General features: G+C 44.8%; 1 protein-coding gene and 1 pseudogene across 8 annotated transcripts in view; one reads left to right on the top strand and one right to left on the bottom strand.

Annotated features, from left to right (window-relative positions):
* TBC1D1 (TBC1 domain family member 1) overlaps positions 1–20,201 on the top strand; it is a 233,458-nt gene that overhangs the window by 212,287 nt on the left and 970 nt on the right. For all 7 annotated transcript variants that reach the window (XM_053577462.1, XM_053577464.1, XM_053577466.1 and 4 more), the window contains 3 exons: positions 342–501; positions 9,586–9,755; positions 16,687–16,860. In XM_053577462.1, the coding sequence (XP_053433437.1) occupies positions 342–501; positions 9,586–9,755; positions 16,687–16,860 (504 nt within the window). The remainder of the gene's footprint in view (positions 1–341; positions 502–9,585; positions 9,756–16,686; positions 16,861–20,201) is intronic.
* Positions 3,499–4,582, bottom strand: LOC128575810 (40S ribosomal protein S26-like; annotated as a pseudogene). The gene has a single exon (XR_008377172.1). The product of XR_008377172.1 is annotated as a 40S ribosomal protein S26-like (transcript).

Genomic DNA, 20,201 nt, shown 5'->3' with positions numbered 1-20,201 from the left:
CCCTGGGCTTGGGTTTTGCTAAGAATGTGAATTTGTAAGAGAATTTATGAAATGTTTACACAAGATAGATGTTTATATTCTCTTAGCTAAGGAACCCCAGGGAACAGTGGGAAGAAAGTGGTAGGAGAAGGCCCAGCGTCCGTGTTCTGGGCCTACCCCTGGCCAGTGGCCAGCATGCAGAAGTGCCCCAGAAGCACTCTGTGGACAAATCAGTGACTGAGATCAGTGGCGAGCATAAGCTTCATAGAATGTTTAACGTTCTTGTAATTGTTCTGTCTGACATGCACGCTGTGAGCGGGGTGAGTAGCTTTGGGCACGCAGCAGGCCTCTCCTTCCCTCAGATCCAGATGTACCAGCTCTCACGGCTGCTCCACGACTACCACAGAGACCTCTACAACCACCTGGAGGAACACGAGATTGGCCCCAGCCTCTACGCCGCCCCCTGGTTCCTCACTGTGTTTGCCTCCCAGTTCCCGCTGGGCTTTGTGGCCAGAGTCTTCGGTGAGCATTTATAAACCTCTTTGCCACAACCAGGCGTTCCCTCCCTCCTTAGATGAGAGACGCTTCATGCCTCCATGGAGATTCTCCTTATTTTTATACCTGTATTTTGAACAAGAACAGGGTATTGTTTGGTATTCTAAGTTTAGTCTGGGTTGGGTTTTGTGATTTTGAAGTCCGGGATGAGCGTAAGATGAGGCTTCCTTTGTGGATCTCAGCTGGTGGGATTTAGGCTGGGTTCTCTGACCCTCAGGCTCTCCTCAGCCCAGATAATTTTGAAGGCTTGGCCCAGGAGCCTTCAGCATATAACCCTGCTCAGTCTTTGGGGTGTGAATGTTGACTGGTCCTGACCCTGATTCTCCAGGCTACTGATCTTTCTAGAAGCCCCACTGAGCGTGAGGTGTTCACATGGAAAGCCATCCCCTGTTTGCGTGATTTACTTTTTGAGACCATTATCTCCATCAAAGTTAAATAGATGTTCATGGGCAAAGTTGCAAAACTGCCTTGAGATGGCAGGAATAGGGCTGTCCACTTGGATACCAGGAGCTGAGTAAAATACTGTGAGCACAACCACTTCTTGCTAGTTTGTTTTTCCGACTTCAGAGCGAAAGCAGTATTTTTGACAATTCAGCTCTTTTTATTTATTTATTTTTTTTACTGGGAAGAAGGAGCTTACTAAAAAATTAGCAGTTATCACATATCAAGTGTTTTCAAATGTCTTTTATGGTAAATCATTTGATAGCTTAAAAACATGTAATCTTATAGTTTTTAAAAGATTTGTTTTTCAGATTAGAGAGCATCTTAAAGGGAATGTTCCAAAACATTGAGGGCGTACTACTTTGGGTAAACAGTTCACATATCCAAATTCTAGAAATCTGAAAAGTTGCTTTTTAATATAAGTGAGATTGATGCCTCTTCTTTCCCTCAAAGCACTAGATTTTTATTACTCATTTCAACCCACAAGAACCTTAAGGAATTTCCCGCTTGGCTCTACTAGAAGAATCTGTGTTCTTAAAATATTCACTATCCCGGGCGGTGCCTGTGGCTCAGTGAGTAGGGCGCTGGCCCCATATGCCGAGGGTGGCGGGTTCAAACCCAGCCCCGGCCAAACTGCAACAACAAAAAAAAATAGCCGGGCGTTGTGGCGGGCGCCTGTAGTCCCAGCTGCTCGGGAGGCTGAGGCAAGAGAATCGCGTAAGCCCAAGAGTTAGAGGTTGCTGTGAGCTGTGTGACACCACGGCACTCTACCGAGGGCGGTACAGTGAGACTCTGTCTCTACAAAAAAAAAAAAAAATATTCACTATCCCTTTTGATTTGAAAATCAAATCCCCAAATTGATTTTCATTTTCTGTTCCTGAAAAAAAAAATCACTAGAATCAAACAGATATTAAAATCTATCTCCTAATTAAATAGATCTTTAGTGAGACTCTTTAGTTCAAAAACAAAAATAACTCAAAGCATCAGAATTGTGTGCTTAGTTTACTAACAGAAGTTACAGAAACTATAAGATCTACAGCTGTGGGCTTCAGTCTTTCTTGCCAATAATTTTTGTGTTTTTGACTTTTCTTACTCTGGAAACGAAAAGAAAATCATTTGTTCACCTCCCTTACTTTGTCTCCTAGTCCTGTAACTATTTTTCATGCAGGGTCAGGGAGGGGAATGGGATGGAGAGAGGGAGGAAGAGAGTGAGTGTTGTTTGCTAATGGTTTGTAAACACCGCAGACATCAAGTTATCTGATTTGTGAAGAAATTCTACCCAGGGGGCTGGGCTGACCACAGACTGGAGTGAGCAGGGGCCATCCCTGCCTGTGGGACCCACCCAGGCCACTGCCTGCAGAAAGTTCTAGGGCTCTAGGAGAGGAAACATTCCATAGGCTGTAGAGTGGGTAAAAAGCACTAAAAATAAGCAAACTTTGGCAATAATAGGCCTTCTGCGGCAGGGTAGCTCAGAGCTCTGTGACGCTCATTCTTTTTTTTTTTTTTAATTTTTTTTATTGTTGGGGATTCATTGAGAATACAAGAAACCAGGTTACACTGATTGCATTTCTTAGGTAGAGTCCCTCTGTGACACTCATTCTAATAACTTCATGAGTAAAAGCTCCAGCTGGTAGAGGCAGGATATTTTTCTATTATGTAGGCAGAGGTGGGTCTTGGGGGTCTTTGTACATTATGCATAAAGATGCCAGTGTCTGGCTGACTCCTGCATTCCACAGTCCCTGCTGTACCAAGTGGTTCCTGTCCAGCGGGCCAAGGGCTCCTTGGATAGAGGCCAGAAGTGGGATGTGGGATCTCAAGGCTCTGCTGGGTTGTGATGTCATTCTGCAAAAATGGCTGGGATTTTTTCCTTTTTTTTTTTTTTTTTTTTTCTTTTTTGCACAGTTCGTGCTATCTTTCAGTTCTTTTTTTTTTTTTTTTTTTCATTTTTGAGTGTAAGGTGTATTACTGGAATCTCCATGCTACCACGTTGACTTTAGGAAAAACGCATTAACTCCTTTGGCAAAGTTGGTCCTTAACAATCCAGCCAGAAGTGGGTCTTTCAGATACAAATATATATACCCCTTGTTAACTTTTTCCCCCATGAGTTCCCAGAAATGCACTAGAGAAAGACAAACCTTAGGTAAACAGTTTACCAGCAAACCAATTACAAGGTAGAAAGTTTAAGATCTGAATATGAATCCTGGAACAGCTTTGAAGCTATCCACATGTATGAACACGTCAGTCAAAGTCACCTCCCAATGTCCCAGCAGTTTAGTTCTCCCTTAACTCTCCTAGAGATTTCTGCCTTTTTAAGATGCCAACTTAAGCTTGCCCAGGCTGAATTAACCCAACACTCAGATGCCTAATCTCTCCCCCTTGTCATACAGCTATGAAAATTTTGGAGGCCACGGATAAGACCACAGGTTTAATTTACAGAGGTAAACTTTCTTTCCAATGAAAAAATACATGGCAATTTGTATTTCAACACCTGGTATAAGGCACAGAAACACTCAACAGGCTACATTAAGTATAATTTCCATTTTATTTTTTTCCCAAAGGATAGTTATTCTTCAGTCCTCAAGAACTCAACTCCTTACATGGGCTTTGGTGGAGGTCGTGGGGCAGCACCCACAGGTCTAAATCTGGGTGGAGGTGTTCGGTCCTGGCGGCTTCCCGAGAAGAGTTCCTGACTACCTTGCTGTGAATAGCACAACTCACACAGTCATGTAGCTGCACATAGAGCTTGGGAAGCACATAAGCGTCGAAGACACTCACTTCAGAAATATCCCTCACAGCTGCCGCCTCCGCTATGTTCTGAATGACGAACTTCTTTATAGCTTTGTCTTTGGGAACGCATCGGGCACAGTGCATGCAGCGAATAGGTTGCACGTGGCCACGACCCTTTTTGGCACGACCGTTGTTCCTTCTTTTCTTTGTCATCTTGGAAGCAAGGACAAGAGGGATCTTTCAGTTCTTAAAAATAAACTTATTAGGCTCCACAGAAAAGGTAGGTTTTAAAAACCACTTCTATAGGCAGGGCGTGGTGGCCTAGTACTCTGGGAGGCCAAGGCAGGTGGATTGCCTGATCTTAGATGTGCGAGACCCCATCTCTAAAAATAGCCGGGCGCTGTGGTGGGCACCTGTAGTCCCAGCTACTTGGGAGGCTGAGGCAAAAGGATCCCTTGAGCTTAAGAGTTTGAGGTTGCTGGAGCTGCGATGCCATGGCACTCTACCAAGGGTGACAACGTGAGACTGTTTCAAAAATAAATAAAAACACTTCTATATTTAGCATTGGTGACTTAAGGGACCGCTTTTGTTTAGCTCCAGGAGGATAGATAGCTTAGTTTTAAATTCCGAGCATGCAGTTTCTTTTGTCCTAGGGCCCAGGTCACATGTTAAGGTTTTAAGCCTGCATAAACTTTAAAAACAAATGGATCTTTGTTGACTATGCACTGTTTGAGGTCTGAGTAAAGGATTCTCACTTTGCATCAGCGCAGCTCAGACACTAATCGATGATCTCAAATCAAGTAAGTCTGTGCTGCTTGGAAGGGCAGCTGCCCACGGTGATGTGATGTGTGCACCTGCACTCCACAGGGCAGAATGTCTGCGCTGCTTTCTGGTGTCATCCAATATAAAACAGCCGCCGCCTCCTCCTGTATTTTTCTAGTTTGGGTTCATCTGCCTTTTGGGGGGCCGAATCTGAAGAAAGGAGCTGGTTGTTGCTGATGGAGGTGGCGGCTGGGGTATTAGGCTCCTGATGTTTGTCTGTAGGATTTGCAGCAAATAGATGAAAGAAGAGATGGAGAATAAACACTAAGGCTTTGGCAAAAAACACAGGAGCTGCCTGGAACACAGTGAAGGCTTCAGAAAAGCTTTAGGATGAAAATAGGGAAGCGAGGTCGTTTCAAGGCTAGGGACACGGGATGACGGACATGTGCTCACGCCGTCCCTGTGCTGCTCTCCTCTCTGCTCAGCGCTGTGGCTGCCATCACTGCCCGTCCTGCCCCTGATGGGATGTGGGGCTGCCACAGCTGAGGACTCAGCCTCCCAGGAGAAAGTCAGGAAGACTCGCCTTTGACAGAGACAGGGTGGCTGGAAAGGAGGTGCCGTCTAAGTTCTCACGGAAAGACTGCACTTTGAGATGACACGGGGTTTCAAATACAGCTGCAATTCACGGTAACCCAGTAACAGGCTTCAGAGGAAAGGAGTTGTTTGCGTTGTTCTCAGGGACTAAGGGAATAATGTGCAAAGTGGTGGAGTCAGCTGAATCTAAGATCCCCTCTGTTTCCTGATGTTAACCCTTTGCCTGTGCCTTGGTGGCTTGGAGGAGGAGGGTGCAGGAAAAGGTCCCTACAGATGGCCAGCTAGGCTAGTGTGCAGCATCTCCAGGGTCCACTCCAGCAGCTTACTTTATCCTATAGTGGTTTCCAAATGCAGAACATCAGCTCACTTTTCCAAGGAGAATTATTGTTTTTTTAAAAAAAATTTCTAGAATGCAAATGTATAAGAATTAGAAGGTAAAAAAAATAAAAATAGTTGGTTTGGGGCAGCAGGTTTATAGGTAATATTTTTCTTTATTTTAAAATTACGTGTAATTTAAAAAATTTCAGGTGAGAGAAAAAAGTGCTAATTATAAAGGACAGAGAGAGTTTCCCCAGGTGTCTTCAGATAAATTTAGGAGCCCCTTCCTCCCAAGTAAAACTTTAAGGAGGTCCTTCCTTCATCGGAATGATCTAAGACCTCTCTGGTCCAACAGAAGCTGCTGGGGCTGAGCTTTCCCCTGGGAAGGGAGGGCACTTTGAGTGGGAGGAGTGATTATGACCTGTGGCTGACAGCCATTTGGGAGCCTGCTGATGGGACTCAATCAGCACAGCCCCCTTAAAAGGTGTCTGTTCTCTATCTGAAGCTAACCAGCCTTTTGCAGGGATCAGACCCATAACCTGGTTCTCATTAACACCATCTCCTTACTAATGTGCTGACCTACTCAGGAAAGAGGAACAGAAAGTCGCTGGTGACTCCCTGCTTGCTCTGGGTCAAGTGTCTTGGCGTGGGCAGAGTCCCTTGGTAACCTGGCTCTGCCTCCCTGCTGTTTGCCCACCTTCCACCCCCCGGAGCCAGAACTGGCCTCACAGACCATTTCCAGGCTCCTGCACGGGACTTGGTTCTGTCTTGCCTCTCTGCGTCTGCACGCTCTCCTCCCTCTGCTTGGAGCTGCCTCCTTGGCCCTCTTACCTGGCACCTTCCCATTGGTTCTTTAAGCTGTCACCTTCCCTTGGACATTCTCCAGCCTCTTTGTCCTGATAACTCCACCAAACCAGTACTGGCTGGTTGGTGCCTCTGAAGTGTGCTCTTTGTTTAATTTTTATCCACAGAGCCTAATTCAGTGCTTGGCATATGCTAGATTCTTCACAAATTCTCGTTCAGTTAAATTAGAAGAAATTTCTCAACAGAGGGCTGCTAAGGTGTTGTGATTAGGAGAGAACATTTCTTTTTTATTACATTAAATACAAATAGATTTAATAAAATAAACATGCCAGGATTATATTTTAATTTTTTAATATATTAATAAAGAGATTTAAAAAAAACCCCACACACCCCTCTCCAAATTTCATTGCATTTTTATCATATATTCCGGAAGAATCTCAGTTTGGAATTGAAGGAAACACTTACTAAATTGGTTTGTAAAAGCCAAGATGCTAAAGCAGTGGTGTTCAACCTTTTTTATCTGAGGAGACACTGGGACCCATAGTTAAACTTCCACAGCATACTTAAATTATGATGATTAAAAAAAAAAAAGAATATATGTACTGTGCTTTGAACGTCTTTCGAAAATAGTCTTTAAAATTTTTCATGGCACACCGGTTGAAAACCACTGTCCTAAAAAATACAACTGAGAAGGCCGGGGGAGACCGCTTGTATAGTTCCCCAATAATTATTTAATGGGCTTAGCTTTGCTACTGTCTCTAATTTTAAGGAACTTGTATCTTTAGTCCCTCATTCCTTGAACTTGTCCCTGAGAGACTAAAGATACCGCGTTATAGGAAATCATTGATCTGATAGTGAAATGCTTTCCCCAGGATCCCTGTCCCTCCCCCCCCAGAAAATAAATAAATTTGAATTTTTATTATGAAAGACGCCATCTGTCTGTCTGTTTGTTTGTTTGTTTTTGAGCTATAAGTGTTCGTGTATTGAAGGGAAGGAGTACTGTCTAAACCACTGAAACCTCAATTTACATTGTCATTTTGTTTTCGGAAATATTTCTGATCATAAATACATCTTAGTTACAGTTTATTTTCTGTAGAGGAGGGTTATAGGGGTAGACTGTGTATTTTATAAAGCAGACACCTGACAGGAATGTTCTTCCATGCCTCTGTCTCGATACATCTACAGTTTGCCCTGAGAAGCTTAGATTTCAAAGATAGAATCCGTTTTCTTTCTTTCTTTTTCTTTTTGCAGTTTTTGGCCGGGGCTGGGTTTGAACCCTCCACCTCTGGCATATTTGGTCGGCACCCTACTCCTTTGAGCCACAGGCGCCGCCAGAATCAGTTTTCTAATGTATCTTCCCAGCCTCAACCACCAAGAAAGGGGCAAAGGATCTTCCCTGTTTGCTGGGGCCACCCTGTGCCCTTAACCATCAGCAGCTGAGATGTTAGTGGAAGCAACGTGGACCCCGAGCTGTGGGAGGGACTCTGATCTCACTCTGTCTGAACTCACTCTGAGGTCGTTGCTAGGATCTGTCTTCGGGGGGTACTGATCAGCCCCTGTGGTGAAGGCCTTTGAGAAGGTCGCATAGCATCTCAAGGGCTAATCCAGCCAGCAGCAAGGCACCTGGTCTAGCGTTTCCCCCTGTGCTTTGCCCAAAAACCTCTCTGATGCAGTTTCCCATTTATTTTTATTTATTTATTTATTAAATCATAGCTGTGTACATTGATATGATCATGGGGCATCACACACTAGCTTCATAGACCGTTTGACACATTTTCATCACACTGGTTAATATAGCCTTCCTGGCATTATCTCAGTTACTGTGCCAAGACATTTACATTCCACATTAACCAAGTTTCGCGTATACCCCTGTAAGATGCACCGCTGGTGTAATCCCACCAATTCCCCTCCCTCTACCCACCACCCACCCCTCTCCCCTCCCTTTCCCCCTTCCCCCTATTCTTAGGTTGTAACTAGGTTATAGCTTTCATGTGAAAGCCCCAAATTAGTTTCCTAGTAGGGCTGAGGAACATATTCTTCTCAGTAAAGTATCTCAAGAATGGAAGAAAAAGTATCCAATGTACTCAGCAGTTTCCCATTTACACAGTGGAGTCCTGCCTTTGCCCTTCTGTTTCTGAGTGGCTTTTAAATGTTACCACCCTAAACCATCTAGAGAGTGATCGTGGGGAGATTCTTCCTGTCCCCTGCTCTTGGTTTCCTTGAGTTAAATTTCACAAGTCCTTGTTTCATTATCCTGCAGCAAATAAAAATAAAAAGTGAAAAATATTGACAGTTACCCTAATATACTTACCCTGATTTTTTACATTAATTTTTTTCATATATGTCAGTTATTAGGTAACTTGCCTGAATTTAGTCACCCAGTGATTAGCTCCTTCAGCCCTGAGACATTTGACTTTTTTTTTCTTAGTGGCTTCAGCTCTGTGCAGACGGAGGAGACAGAGCTGGGCCTGCTGCCTGCCCAGTGGTCCTGGCCACTTGCCCTCCCCTCTCTCTGTATCAAATCACCATAGGAAATGCTGACATTTGCCAGCCATTCTAAGAAAAAATACGGCAAGAACTGTAATCCTAACAAAGTTCTTCACTCCATTATCGTGTTAAAATTCAGTGAACTTGTGTTTAATAAGATCCTTTTACAATAATGCAGGTGTTTAACAGTTTTTAAAGATGTTTTAATTCTACCCAGAGGTGCTTTTTCACTTATTCCATCTTAATTTTTGATGCGTCTACGAAAATCTTTCAGCTTACCCAGGAAAACAAATTTTTAGTAGCTTCTTTAAAACCCAGGGCATTCCTAGAAAAATGGAACTAATAAGAAAACTTTCCCCCTTTCCCAGTGTAACTTTTGAAGCATGTTTGAATTTATTTTTAGAGTGGAAAAAAGGAAAAAAATGTATTTGAACCTGTGACACAATCTTAGCAGAATGTTTATTATTTTTAATTGGATGATTGTCTTGACAACCCTATCTGAGATATCAGGCTCTTTTTTTTTTTTTTTGTAGAGACAGGAGTCTCACTTTATGGCCCTGGGTAGAGTGCCGTGGCCTCACGCAGCTCACAGCAACCTCCAGCTCCTGGGCTTAAGCGATTCTCTTACCTCAGCCTCCTGAGTAGCTGGGACTACAGGCGCCCGCCACAACACCCGGCTATTTTTTTGTTGCAGTTTGGCCGGGGCTGGGTTTGAACCCGCCACCCTTGGCATATGGGGCCGGCGCCCTACTCACTGAGCCACAGGCGCTGCCCAGATATCAGGCTCTTAAAAAGGAAATAAAATTTGCAGTTTGGGCTTATGTTTCCTATCCTCCTCCTCTATGATATAAGGAGAAAGATTGATACTTCATCAGAAATTGGTCTGGTTTAACTTTCTGCATTTCTGTGTTTTCTCAGATATGATCTTTCTTCAGGGATCAGAGGTCATATTTAAAGTGGCTTTAAGTCTTTTGGGAAGCCATAAGCCCTTGATTCTGCAGCATGAAAACCTAGAAACCATAGTCGACTTTATAAAAAACACACTACCCAACCTGGGCTTGGTCCAAATGGAAAAGACCATCAATCAGGTATGATTCAGTCCAAGCCTTCCCAGTGTTTAAGCAGTTCTGGATATAGAGAAGCTTAATTTTCTTTTGGTCATGAATTCATGGTGGTCAACAGCTTTCTGAAAAATGCCTAGCCAATAGGAGATACGTATGGAATAGTCAACTGTACGTGTGAGTGGATATGTCGAGCGTCGTGGCAAAATGCCACGGAAACATGGTGCCCGTGGTTAGGTCTGAGAACTGGCCCAAGATATCAGCAGTTTCTTACACTTATGGGTCTTCAGTTCTAGTAGTTTGTTCTTCTAAAACATAAACATTTCTCCAGTGCAGGCTTTTATAAAAATGACTACTTTGATTTTTCTGCTGAATGGTATTAATTAGAATTTTCTAAAAATAACTCTTTGATAACCAAGTTATGTGATAGAGAGCATGTATTCCATGAAGTGTTTTTTTTTTTTTTTTTTTTTTTTTTTGTAGAATTCAGTTCCACATCTGTGGTTTCAGCACCTCTGGTTTCAGTATACGCTAGAACCATTACCCTCTGAAATGTGGGAGGTTGAGAGGTGAATTTAGCTGGGAATTGCAATTAGACCAGATGGTGAATGGTCTGGCTTGGGTGTGGGAACGGATTTTGATCCTACATAGTATAAGAAAGACTCTTACAGTAACAACTGCTGATGATAAAGGGTTGAGCTGCTTAGCACAGGGGAGGTCACCACCGGTTGTGTCCAGTGGCTGGGTGGCTGAGAAAGTACTGGAAGGGGTTTCACCATGGGACCGCTGCAGAGTCAGCAGGCAGGTCTTTTACAAGCCCAGAACCTGCCCCAAATATACATCACTTAACAGCGGGGCTGTGTTCTGAGAAATGCATCCTTAGGCACTTTCATCACTGTGCACACATCGTAGAGAGACTTACACACACTGGATGGTCTACCCTACAACACACCTCGGCTCCATGGTACAGCCTGTTGCTCCCGGGCTGCACACCTGTGTGGCATGTTCCTGTACTGGTAGGGCAGCACCTGTACACCGTGGGAAGTTACTATGTATCTGAGCATAGAAAAGGTGCAGTGAATCTCATGGGAGATTGTACCTGTGGACCTCCTCGACTGAGACATCATTATGCAGTGCATAACTGTGTAATGAAAACATAGCGTGATCAGGTAAATAGGGAAATAAAGCCTTTTTTTTTTTTTTTTTTGAGAACAGAGAGTCTCACTTTCTCCCACTCAGTACAGTGCTATAGTATCATAGCTCACAGCAACCTCAAACTCTTAGGTCAGACAGTCCTCTTGCCTCAGCCTCTGGAGTAGCTGGGATTACAGGTGCCCACCATAATGGCTGGCTAATTTTTCTATTTTTAGAAGAGATGGGGTCTTGCTCTTGCTCAGGCTGGTCTTGAGCTCCTGAGCTCAAGCAGTCCTCCTGTCTCAGCCTCTCAGAGTGCTAGGATTACAGATGTGAGCCACTGCACCTGGTCAATGAAGCTATTTTTAAATATCTCTATTCTGCTATTAGTAGACACCGGGTTTCCCTCTGGCTCAGGCTGGTCTCCATCTCCTGAGCTCAAAAATAGAAAAACTAGCCGGGCGTCATGGTAGGTGCCTGTAGTCCCAGCTACTTGGGAGGCTGAGCCAAGAGGATATCTTGAGCCAAAGAGTCTGAGGTTGCTGTGAGTTATGACGCCACAGCACTCTACCTTGAGCAACAAAGTAAGATTCTGTCTCAAAAAAAAAAATCATTATTCTGGGGATTTCTGATAGTCTGGGACAGTGGTTCTCAACCTTCCTAATGCCACGACCTTTTAATACAGTTCCTCATGTTGTGGTGACCCCCAACCATAAAATTATTTTTCTTGCTACTTCATAACTCTAATTTTGCTACTGTTATGAATCGTAATGTAAATATCTAACATGCAGGATGTATTTAGGCAACCCCTGTGAAAGGGTCGTTCGACTCCCAAAGGGGTCGCGACCCACAGGTTGAGAACCTCTGGTCTAGGAGGAAACCACTGGCTGCAGTGGGCTGCGGTTTTCATTCGCTGTCCCACCTTAGGCGTTAAGCACAGCAAAGATACGAGTCTGGCCTGGAGAGAGGAGTGGGCTTCACACCAGTTGGCACTTTGGGTAGGTTTATTCTTGCACATGGCACGTGCTGTCAGGAGAGAGCTCTTTCCCACCCTGCACCTGAGCTAGGCGACAGGCCCTGCACCTCTCCCACGTGGCCTCCCTCGCACGTGGCTCTCCGGGTGGATAGCTTTGGCTTGTCAAGGCTTTCCATTTTGCCAGGCTCTGTGGGAATCTGTGTGCACACGTGGTCTCATCCCTGCAAGGATGTAAAGTGGCTTGGCAACTGGGCGCCCTCTGCTACACAGTGGGGAAGGGGTTTCACGTGCACGTCCCTCTTGCCTCAGAGGGCTGTACAAGCTGCTCATTGCGGCCAGGGACCTCTGGGGTCATTTAATTATAAGGACTTTCTGTATTTTACCTGGAATTCTGCACCCTTGTGATTCTTCAATTTCTGACATTTATATTTGTTCATTCCCTTCTTAGAGCTTTTGTTGCACATACGCCTGTTTCATAGCTCCTGGGGCAAACCCAGGGAGCCTCGGTTGCCTAAATTTGTAATCCCAGAGTACCCGCTTCTCACCTGCTCCTGCCCTCGAGGTGGCTGTCTCTGCTACATTCAGTTTACCTCCTGGATATTGAGCCCCAGGGGGAAAAAAATCCCATTTTCTTCCCTTTTCTGTAGAGTCAATACCTTTTGAGAACATCTAATGTGCCAAGTAGCAACAGGTGCTCTCTGAGCATTGGGGGAGTCAAATGCACAAGAGGACAGGTGGGTGTGTGCCTGATTTGTTTCAAGGAGCTGTTGGGAAATTGGTATTCATTATTCCATTGACTCCTTAACAACTCTGGGACCTGGTACTATCATCCCTACCTTTATAGATGAGGAAACTGGGTAAGAAAGAGTAACATTTCAGTCCTGTATAGAAAACGGCAGGGCTACTGGAGCCAGGGCTATGGGGTGACAGAGAGCTCCCAGCTGGCGTTAAAGTATTTGAGTCCAGCTGGACCTGAAAGAATCGGATAAGATGTTTTGTGCAGAAGTCTGGGTAGTGTTTTAGACTTTGAAGGCTGTAAGTTCTCTGTCACAACTGCTCAACTCTGCTCCAGTTACTGAACTCTGTCTTTGTAGCACAAAAGAGCCATAGACAATATGTTAAAGGGATGAAGGGGCCATGTTGCAATAAAACTTTATTTACAAAGACATGTAGTGGGAAGGGTTGGTTCATAGGTGGTAGTTTGCTGAGCCCTGAGCTACAAGATCACAGCATATTTGAATGTACAGCAGGTATGGGGTCTAGGGAGCACAGAATTTACACTTGGGGCACAGGTTTCCTTCCACTAGTAGTCTTAATAGAAAATAGATAAACTCCTTACAGCTCTTGGCTCTCTTTGCCTTCTGTGTTTCTGTCTGAACTTGACATCCACATGCTCTCTGTCAAGTTTTCTGCCTTCCCACTGCCCCGTCCCCTCCAGAATATGCTCTGGTCTCCCGTTCTACACAGAAAGCCTGAGGTGCAGCACAAGCCCTCTGCAGCCTTGGGATCCCAGGGTAGAAGTGAATGACATGTTTATGACAGGGTGTCCTGCTCTGCATCTAAATTCACAGGAGTGGGAAAGGGAGGGGTGTCGGGGGGTCCTTGTGATAGCCCTGGCTGCATTTCAGGTGCCCTCCCTACAGACGGTCTCAGCTTGGGCAACTGGGGCACAGCCTGGATCCTGGATGGGAGAGTACAGGCAGGCTGGGTAAGGAAAGTTCCAAAGTTGACCAAGTCCAGGGCAAAAGAGCGAGGGTCTCGGGAGCCTTTGTGGCAGTTCTTCACCATGACATCATGCTTACCAGAGGCTCTGCCAGGTGAATATAACCATACAAAGTCCTGACCCCCAAAGAAGGGAAACTCTGGGAGTAATTAGTAACGAAGGGCCAAAGGTCAGTGTTGAGTTCTTGTCACAGTGAGTACCGTGTGGCTGTGAAGCCTCAGTTCAGTTTAAGGCAGGGCATATGGCCTATTCACAGTGTCCTTTGGGCTGTCCCCACAGCATGGCCCTAGACCAGCATGTCCTCTTATCATGTAGGAGCTGCAGCATTGGGGCCCCACCCCCAGGGGACTCACGTGCACACTGCCTGCTGAAAAGCCGCACTGTGGGCCGCTCTGTCAACAACAAGCTAGCAAATGAGCTGAGAACGTAAACAACTCATTGAGGAGAACAGCCGTCTAGTAAACAAGTAGCTGGGAAGATGTTTAACATCATACACAGCTTAAATCTATGGAACATAAAATGCTTTGCCTACTAGATTAACAGAATGACGTTTGTCAATGCCAGTACTCAGTGGCAGGAATGTACTGTACCTGGTGCAGTAGTTTGTTGCTAATGGCATTGTACATTGATCAGTTCTGCTTTGGAAGCAATTTGGCGATACCTATTGTAAGCCAGTGAAATATTCATACCTTTTCACTCAGTTATCCCATTTCTTGGAATGTATTTGTAAGAAATAGTCCAAAGTGTGGGGAAAGCCACATGTGTAAGGGTATTTTCTTAGACTTGTCATTTATGATAACAAAAACTTGAAAGTAACAGGACGTCTAACACTCCATGAATGGATTGGTATGGTATGTTGAGTTGGCAGAATGTTAGGAAGCCATTTGTAATCACATCTACTCTCTGAATGACCTTGAGCAAGTTACTTAACCTCTCCCTGGCCTCCCATCCGAGGCTTGTAACACCCGCCTCCCAGCCTGGCTGTGAGGATTAGAGACAACTCAGTTGAGAGGCTCGCCCTGCTAAGGGACCTGCTTCCACACCCCTGTCACAGAAACCTCACTTTTCAATCTTGTGCTTCAGCAAAACCATCATCGTTGGATGCCTCACCATGGAACCGTGGGAGAGCCAACAGAGTACAATAGCTTGGCCGTGGTGTGTAATTATGAATATGGTGCTGAATAAATGTCATGCATGCAATTACTTTTTTTCTTCCACAAAGATTTATTTTTAAATAAATTCCTAACCTGGAAAACCTAAGAACAAAACCTCTGGCCTTTTATACAGATTGATGAGCTGTTAAGGTTAATGGCGCTCAGCTATGCCCAAAGCCATAAACTCTGGCAGGACTCCATTAATCCCCAGGAGCCACCACCTCTGCTTAATTGCACCATTATCTCCTGACTGCCAGGACACTCACTGCCCTTGATTTCACAGTTATGCCCCTGAATTTATCCCAAACCAGGGCAGTACGTGGCTGGTAGTTAAAGGAAAGCCTTATAGCTTTCATCCCTGGACCAATTACTTGGGGGAGGGACATAAGAAGGGGGGCTCCTGTTCACTTAGAGGGCATGAGTGACCCATGACTTGTACCAGTTCTTAGCCAGAGCATTGAGCAGGAAGGTCTGAGATTAAACTTGATCCTAAAATATGTTGTCTCAGAGCACAATCGGTGAACCAAAAAAGGAATATTAAAACTGGATGTGGATGGGAAAGCAAAATATGCTTCATTTCTTATGTGAGTGGCTTGTGACAAGTGCAGCCATCCCCTACCCGCACTGCCATGAGTTTAGACCTGACCCAAAGCCTCAGTCAGTTACCTGGACTGTAAAGTGGAGGTGATAATCCCTCCTGACTTCACGGTCACTACAGGACAAAACAGTCCGTTTACTACAGTACACTGTGGTCCCTCCCTCCCCTAGCCCTACCACAGACATAAGGTATTTAAGTTTTAGGCACCGAATGACTTTGTGCCTTACTAGTATCATCACTGAATTAAACTGAAACCCAGCAAAATGCAAAACTAGTCTCGAAGAGAAAATAGAATAAGATTGTTAGAAATGGTGAGAAAGTAAAAGTGGTTTTTGAAAATTGATTTCAAGGAAGACAGGCTAGTTTGAATGCTGAGAGGTACTGTCAGGCGCAGTTTTTCACTGATTTTTAACTTGGTGGTCTCTTCAGGAAATGCTGTAGGGAGGCTATTGCCCTGACTCTGTTCTGCTCTAGCTGGGTTTTTTTCAGATGGTCTCAGATTGACTGCCTTCTCAGATCTGCTGAATAAACATTGGGGCTTCTCTGCTGTGCTGAGAGGCCTCAGCCTCTTGGCCTTATCCCATAGGAGCATCAGAAGGAAAGGACGTGCCTTGGGCAGCAGCATGCTCTTGTCTTCCGACTCCCCTCCCTTCCTGTCTCCCTTCCGGAGATAAAGTGCAGACTTGAGCAGCTCCATTCCCTTGTGCCCTTGGACCTGAACAGCTTCATTCCCTTGTGCCCTTGGGGTTGTTTTTCACACGTGTGGTGTTTTCATCACTATTCCTATTATGGGAAGGAAGACAACTCAGGCATTGTTGTGTGTTCATTCATCTCTGTGGGTGACATTTGGGTCTTGGCTCGTTTCTGCATATCCGAGTGCAAAGGAGAGTTTCTTAGTAAACAGTTCCATTACTGAGCTGTTCTTGTCCCCTTGAAAACCCAACTGAACTATAATTAAACTTTGACTTGATGACCGTGCCAATAAAGCTATGATTCTTTTGTTTTGGGTTTTTTTTTCTCCTTTGAACCCGCAATTGATGCATCTAACCTAACAGAATTTTCAAAGAGGTGAATTAAGTATTATAGTAAGAACTAAAAATAACATTTTGTGAGTCTTTTTTAAAAATGAAATTTTGGCTTTTGGAAGAAGAGTATCAGAAACTTACTGTTATTATGGATTTATATCTAGATATTTCTTACATCCTTTCTTCCCAAGTAAAATGATTGCCTTTTCAGTGTATAGAATTTTCCTCTTTCTCACCCCTGATCATACAGGAGATGCCTAGTGGATGTTTGATGACAGGGTAGCCTCTGTGTGTGTAAGAGAGCTTTTTTTCATTGTCAGCAGCTAATGACTTTTCTTTACATAACAGGTATTTGAGATGGACATCGCTAAACAGTTACAAGCTTATGAAGTTGAGTACCATGTGCTTCAAGAAGAACTTATCGATTCCTCCCCTCTCAGTGACAACCAAAGAATGGATAAATTAGAGAAAACCAACAACAGCTTACGCAAACAGAACCTTGACCTCCTTGAACAGCTGCAGGTAGGGCATATTTAGAAAGCAGCTCCCTGACCCACGGTGGAGAGTAGTTCATTAACTCACCAAAGGCGATTGCAGACTGTGCTTTCCCAGGACCAGAGGACCTTTCTCACCCTGATCTGTTTATAGTTGGGATTAAAGGTACCCCGGGAGAATTGATCTTTTTTATATGAAGCAGACAGATTGTCCTTTGCTAAGGTCAGACAGTCCTGGAGCTTTCTGAGAGGCTGTTTTTGCACTTACCCTTCTGGGAGACAGGCCCAGAGATGAACTTGGGTTCAGGATGCTCTGGCGCTGTTAGCTGAAAGCAGCAATTGTGCTTTGAATTACGACGAGAGAACTGAGAGCTTTAATATCCACGAGCGAAACCAGCTAGGCCCACGGAGGGATGGATGTTAAGGGAAGAAAGTAATAGAGAAATCTACCTAACAAAGTGAACCAGAGCAGATGATCATTATTTGAGAGTCTTTGGTGCAAATTCAAAGATTCGATTCTCCAAGGGTTCAGTTCTCCCCTCAAGAAAACTTCCATTTCAATGCGGATAAACTCCAGTGAGGTTGTACAGAAGGACCAGTGTGAACTTTGCGCACAGGAGGTGAGGGGGCACTGAGGTGCTGTCCAGAGACATGGACCTTCCCAGGGGTCCAGGGTTGTCCCACCTGCTTGTCACTCTGTCCTTGTTCTCTCACCCGTGTATCTAATGCCATCATGCAGCTCCTTTGTCAATCAAATGCCATAAGCAACCATATGTTCTACTTTTTTAACATTACAAATGGGTGGTAACGCTGTCAGTGTCAAGGAATTGTTTTGAGGATATTTAAAAATTGTTTTAGAGTTGCCGTGGAGAAAAATACCTATTTTTTTCCCCACGAGAATATATTTTATAGTATCCCTGAGCTGTCCTTCAAATAAGCTTTCCTGTCTGATTTAAATACTTAGAATTTTCTCTATAGAATAAAGCTGTGCTTTATAGACACAAGCTTGGCGGAGATGTGAGAAAGGTCGGCATCTGAGGGCCTGGTGAACCTGCCTGTCTGAAATGCGCTCCCTGGCGTGTGTGTACAGGAGAGGAACAAAGACAAAAGCTATTCCTACCCAGCCCTCACTGCCACCCATATTCTGAAATTTAACTTCTTTTGTAACCTGCAGGAAGTTTCAAGGGGACCTAACTCAGCTGGCCTGTGGGGTATACAATTCATCTTAGGTGGCCTCAGGCCAGTAAGCAGGTCCCTGAAATATAGGGTGGCCACCCTGAATGACGTGACAGAGACACTTCAAACAAAACTCACATTTGTGTTAAAGCATCTGGCAGGACTCAAATAAAAGGCCAGTTTTATTGGGTTAATGCCCAGGTGGTTTTTTGGTGACAGAAGTTGGAAGCAATTTTATGCTGCTTCTGGGTTCCTGCACCCCTTTTGTGGAGGTCGGGAATTGTGGAAAACTGCTCAGGTATCTACATTCCTCGAGTAAAAGGCATCTGTCGTAATTGGAAGTAACAGATCTTCTCCCTTTAGACCAAGGGACCATTCAGGATGACAGTCTGTGCCATCCCACCAGTGTGCCTCAGTCCTTCCTGTGCAGGGCACTGGGGCCACCACAGTAAGGGAGACATCGCAGGCCTCAAAGGACTGGGACTGTGCTGTGTCACCTTGTGGGTGTTTGGATCTGCTTTTCCTCAGATTCGGCATGAGAACGTGCGCGTCTTATCTGAGCATCAGGCCTCCTCTTTGTACGGTTTTCAGAAGCTGTCCAAGGAAGTGTGTTCAACACAGTACTGAATTTTGTACATAAATCTTTTTTTTTTTTTTTTTTTGCCAAAGTATCAAAATTGACCTGCTTTTTCAGTTTTGTTCTGTTTTTATAATTGCTAGACATATCTAAGTCCCATTTATTTACTTGTTAAACACTCACACATGTTGTTCAGAAGCTGGAGATCAAACTCCTCATCTTTGGTTCAGCAATACATCAGACAATTGCATAGACGTGCCAAAGGGAGCCAGATAATAATGCATGTAGGATTTTCATAATCACTATGAGTCATTGCGCCCACACTGAGCCCAGGTGCTGTGGGAGGCTGGACCACCTGAAAGCTGAGATGAGCTTTCTCCTATAGAAGAGTCCCCGGCTTGCTTCCGCAAGAGCCCTGGCATTCATGACCATGCAAATTAGCTCCCTGCATGGGCAGCGCCTGTGGCTCAAGGAGTAGGGTGCCGACCCCATATACCGGAGGTGGTGGGTTCAAGCCCAAGCCCCAGCTAAAACTAAAAAAAAAAAAAAAAAAAAATAGCTCCCTGCTAGCTAAGCTGCGGGGCACACCTCGGAATGTAGTGACGAGGGTGGGACCTGACCCAGGCCTTGGCCATGGATAGGATTTTAAATATCACAGAGCACTTCTTAGGGAATCACACCAAGAGTGACTTCTCCCTGCTCTGTACTGACAAACTAAGGCTATCAGTCGTTTTTCCCTTTTATTATGAATGTTCTAGTGTGGCACAGCCGGAGCTAGACTTTGAGTCATGGGTTGTCTGGCACAAATGTCATTCAAACTATTTCTCTTGTTTGAAAAATGAGAAGAAAAAAATAGATGTGCCATTTTCCTCACCTAAAATAAATGTGGCGTGTAAAGAACTGGGCTGGGTTCATAAGGTAAAGCAGCCCCTGGCTGACACAGTGGCCAGAGGGCTTCAGGATGTGGCCCTGAGCTGAGAAGTCAGCCTGAAAAGGAGTTTCTGCCGAACCCTCCCCTTCAGGAGAGCTGACAGGCTTGCTGCCTACGAAGCCTGCCCTGGGGGAGTATGGAGAGCGAGCAAAGTTCTGTTTAACTGGCAGTGACTTGGTGCTAGGTACTAAGGTACAAACTAAGTAGGAGCCTTGTTCCTCTGTAGGGGTGAGGACACGTTATCTCATGGGTGGTGGAGAGCAGCCAGTGAGGTGGGGCATGCAGCTTCTTAGCAGAAGGCTTGGCCAGCGTGTTCCGGGGAGAATTCTCATGTTTGTTGACATAGTGATGTCTCATTCTTCCAAGGAAAAGGAAGAAAATGAACCTCAGATTAGGGAACTGTCACTACTTAGGCCTTCATTTGGGAAGTCATTTTGACCGTGTGCCTGTTTGAGATCAATTTGTGCATGAAGATAATATGTGTTAGTCAAAACAGGCCGTGCTGAGGCCAGGCATGGTGGCTCATGTCTGTAATCCTAACACTCTAGGAGGCCAAGGCAGGTGGATTGCTTGAGCTCAGGAGTTTGAGACCCATCTGAGCAAAAGCAAGATCTTGTCTCTACTAAAAATAATAAAACTAACCAGGCTTTGTGGCGGGTGCCTGTAGCCCCAGCTACTTGGAAGG

Source organism: Nycticebus coucang, chromosome 23 (genome assembly GCF_027406575.1).
Source record: "Nycticebus coucang isolate mNycCou1 chromosome 23, mNycCou1.pri, whole genome shotgun sequence".
NCBI classification, from domain to species: Eukaryota; Metazoa; Chordata; class Mammalia; order Primates; family Lorisidae; genus Nycticebus; species Nycticebus coucang.
The sequence above is the reverse complement of the archived record's forward strand: the minus strand, read 5'-3'. Positions and strand labels throughout refer to the sequence as shown.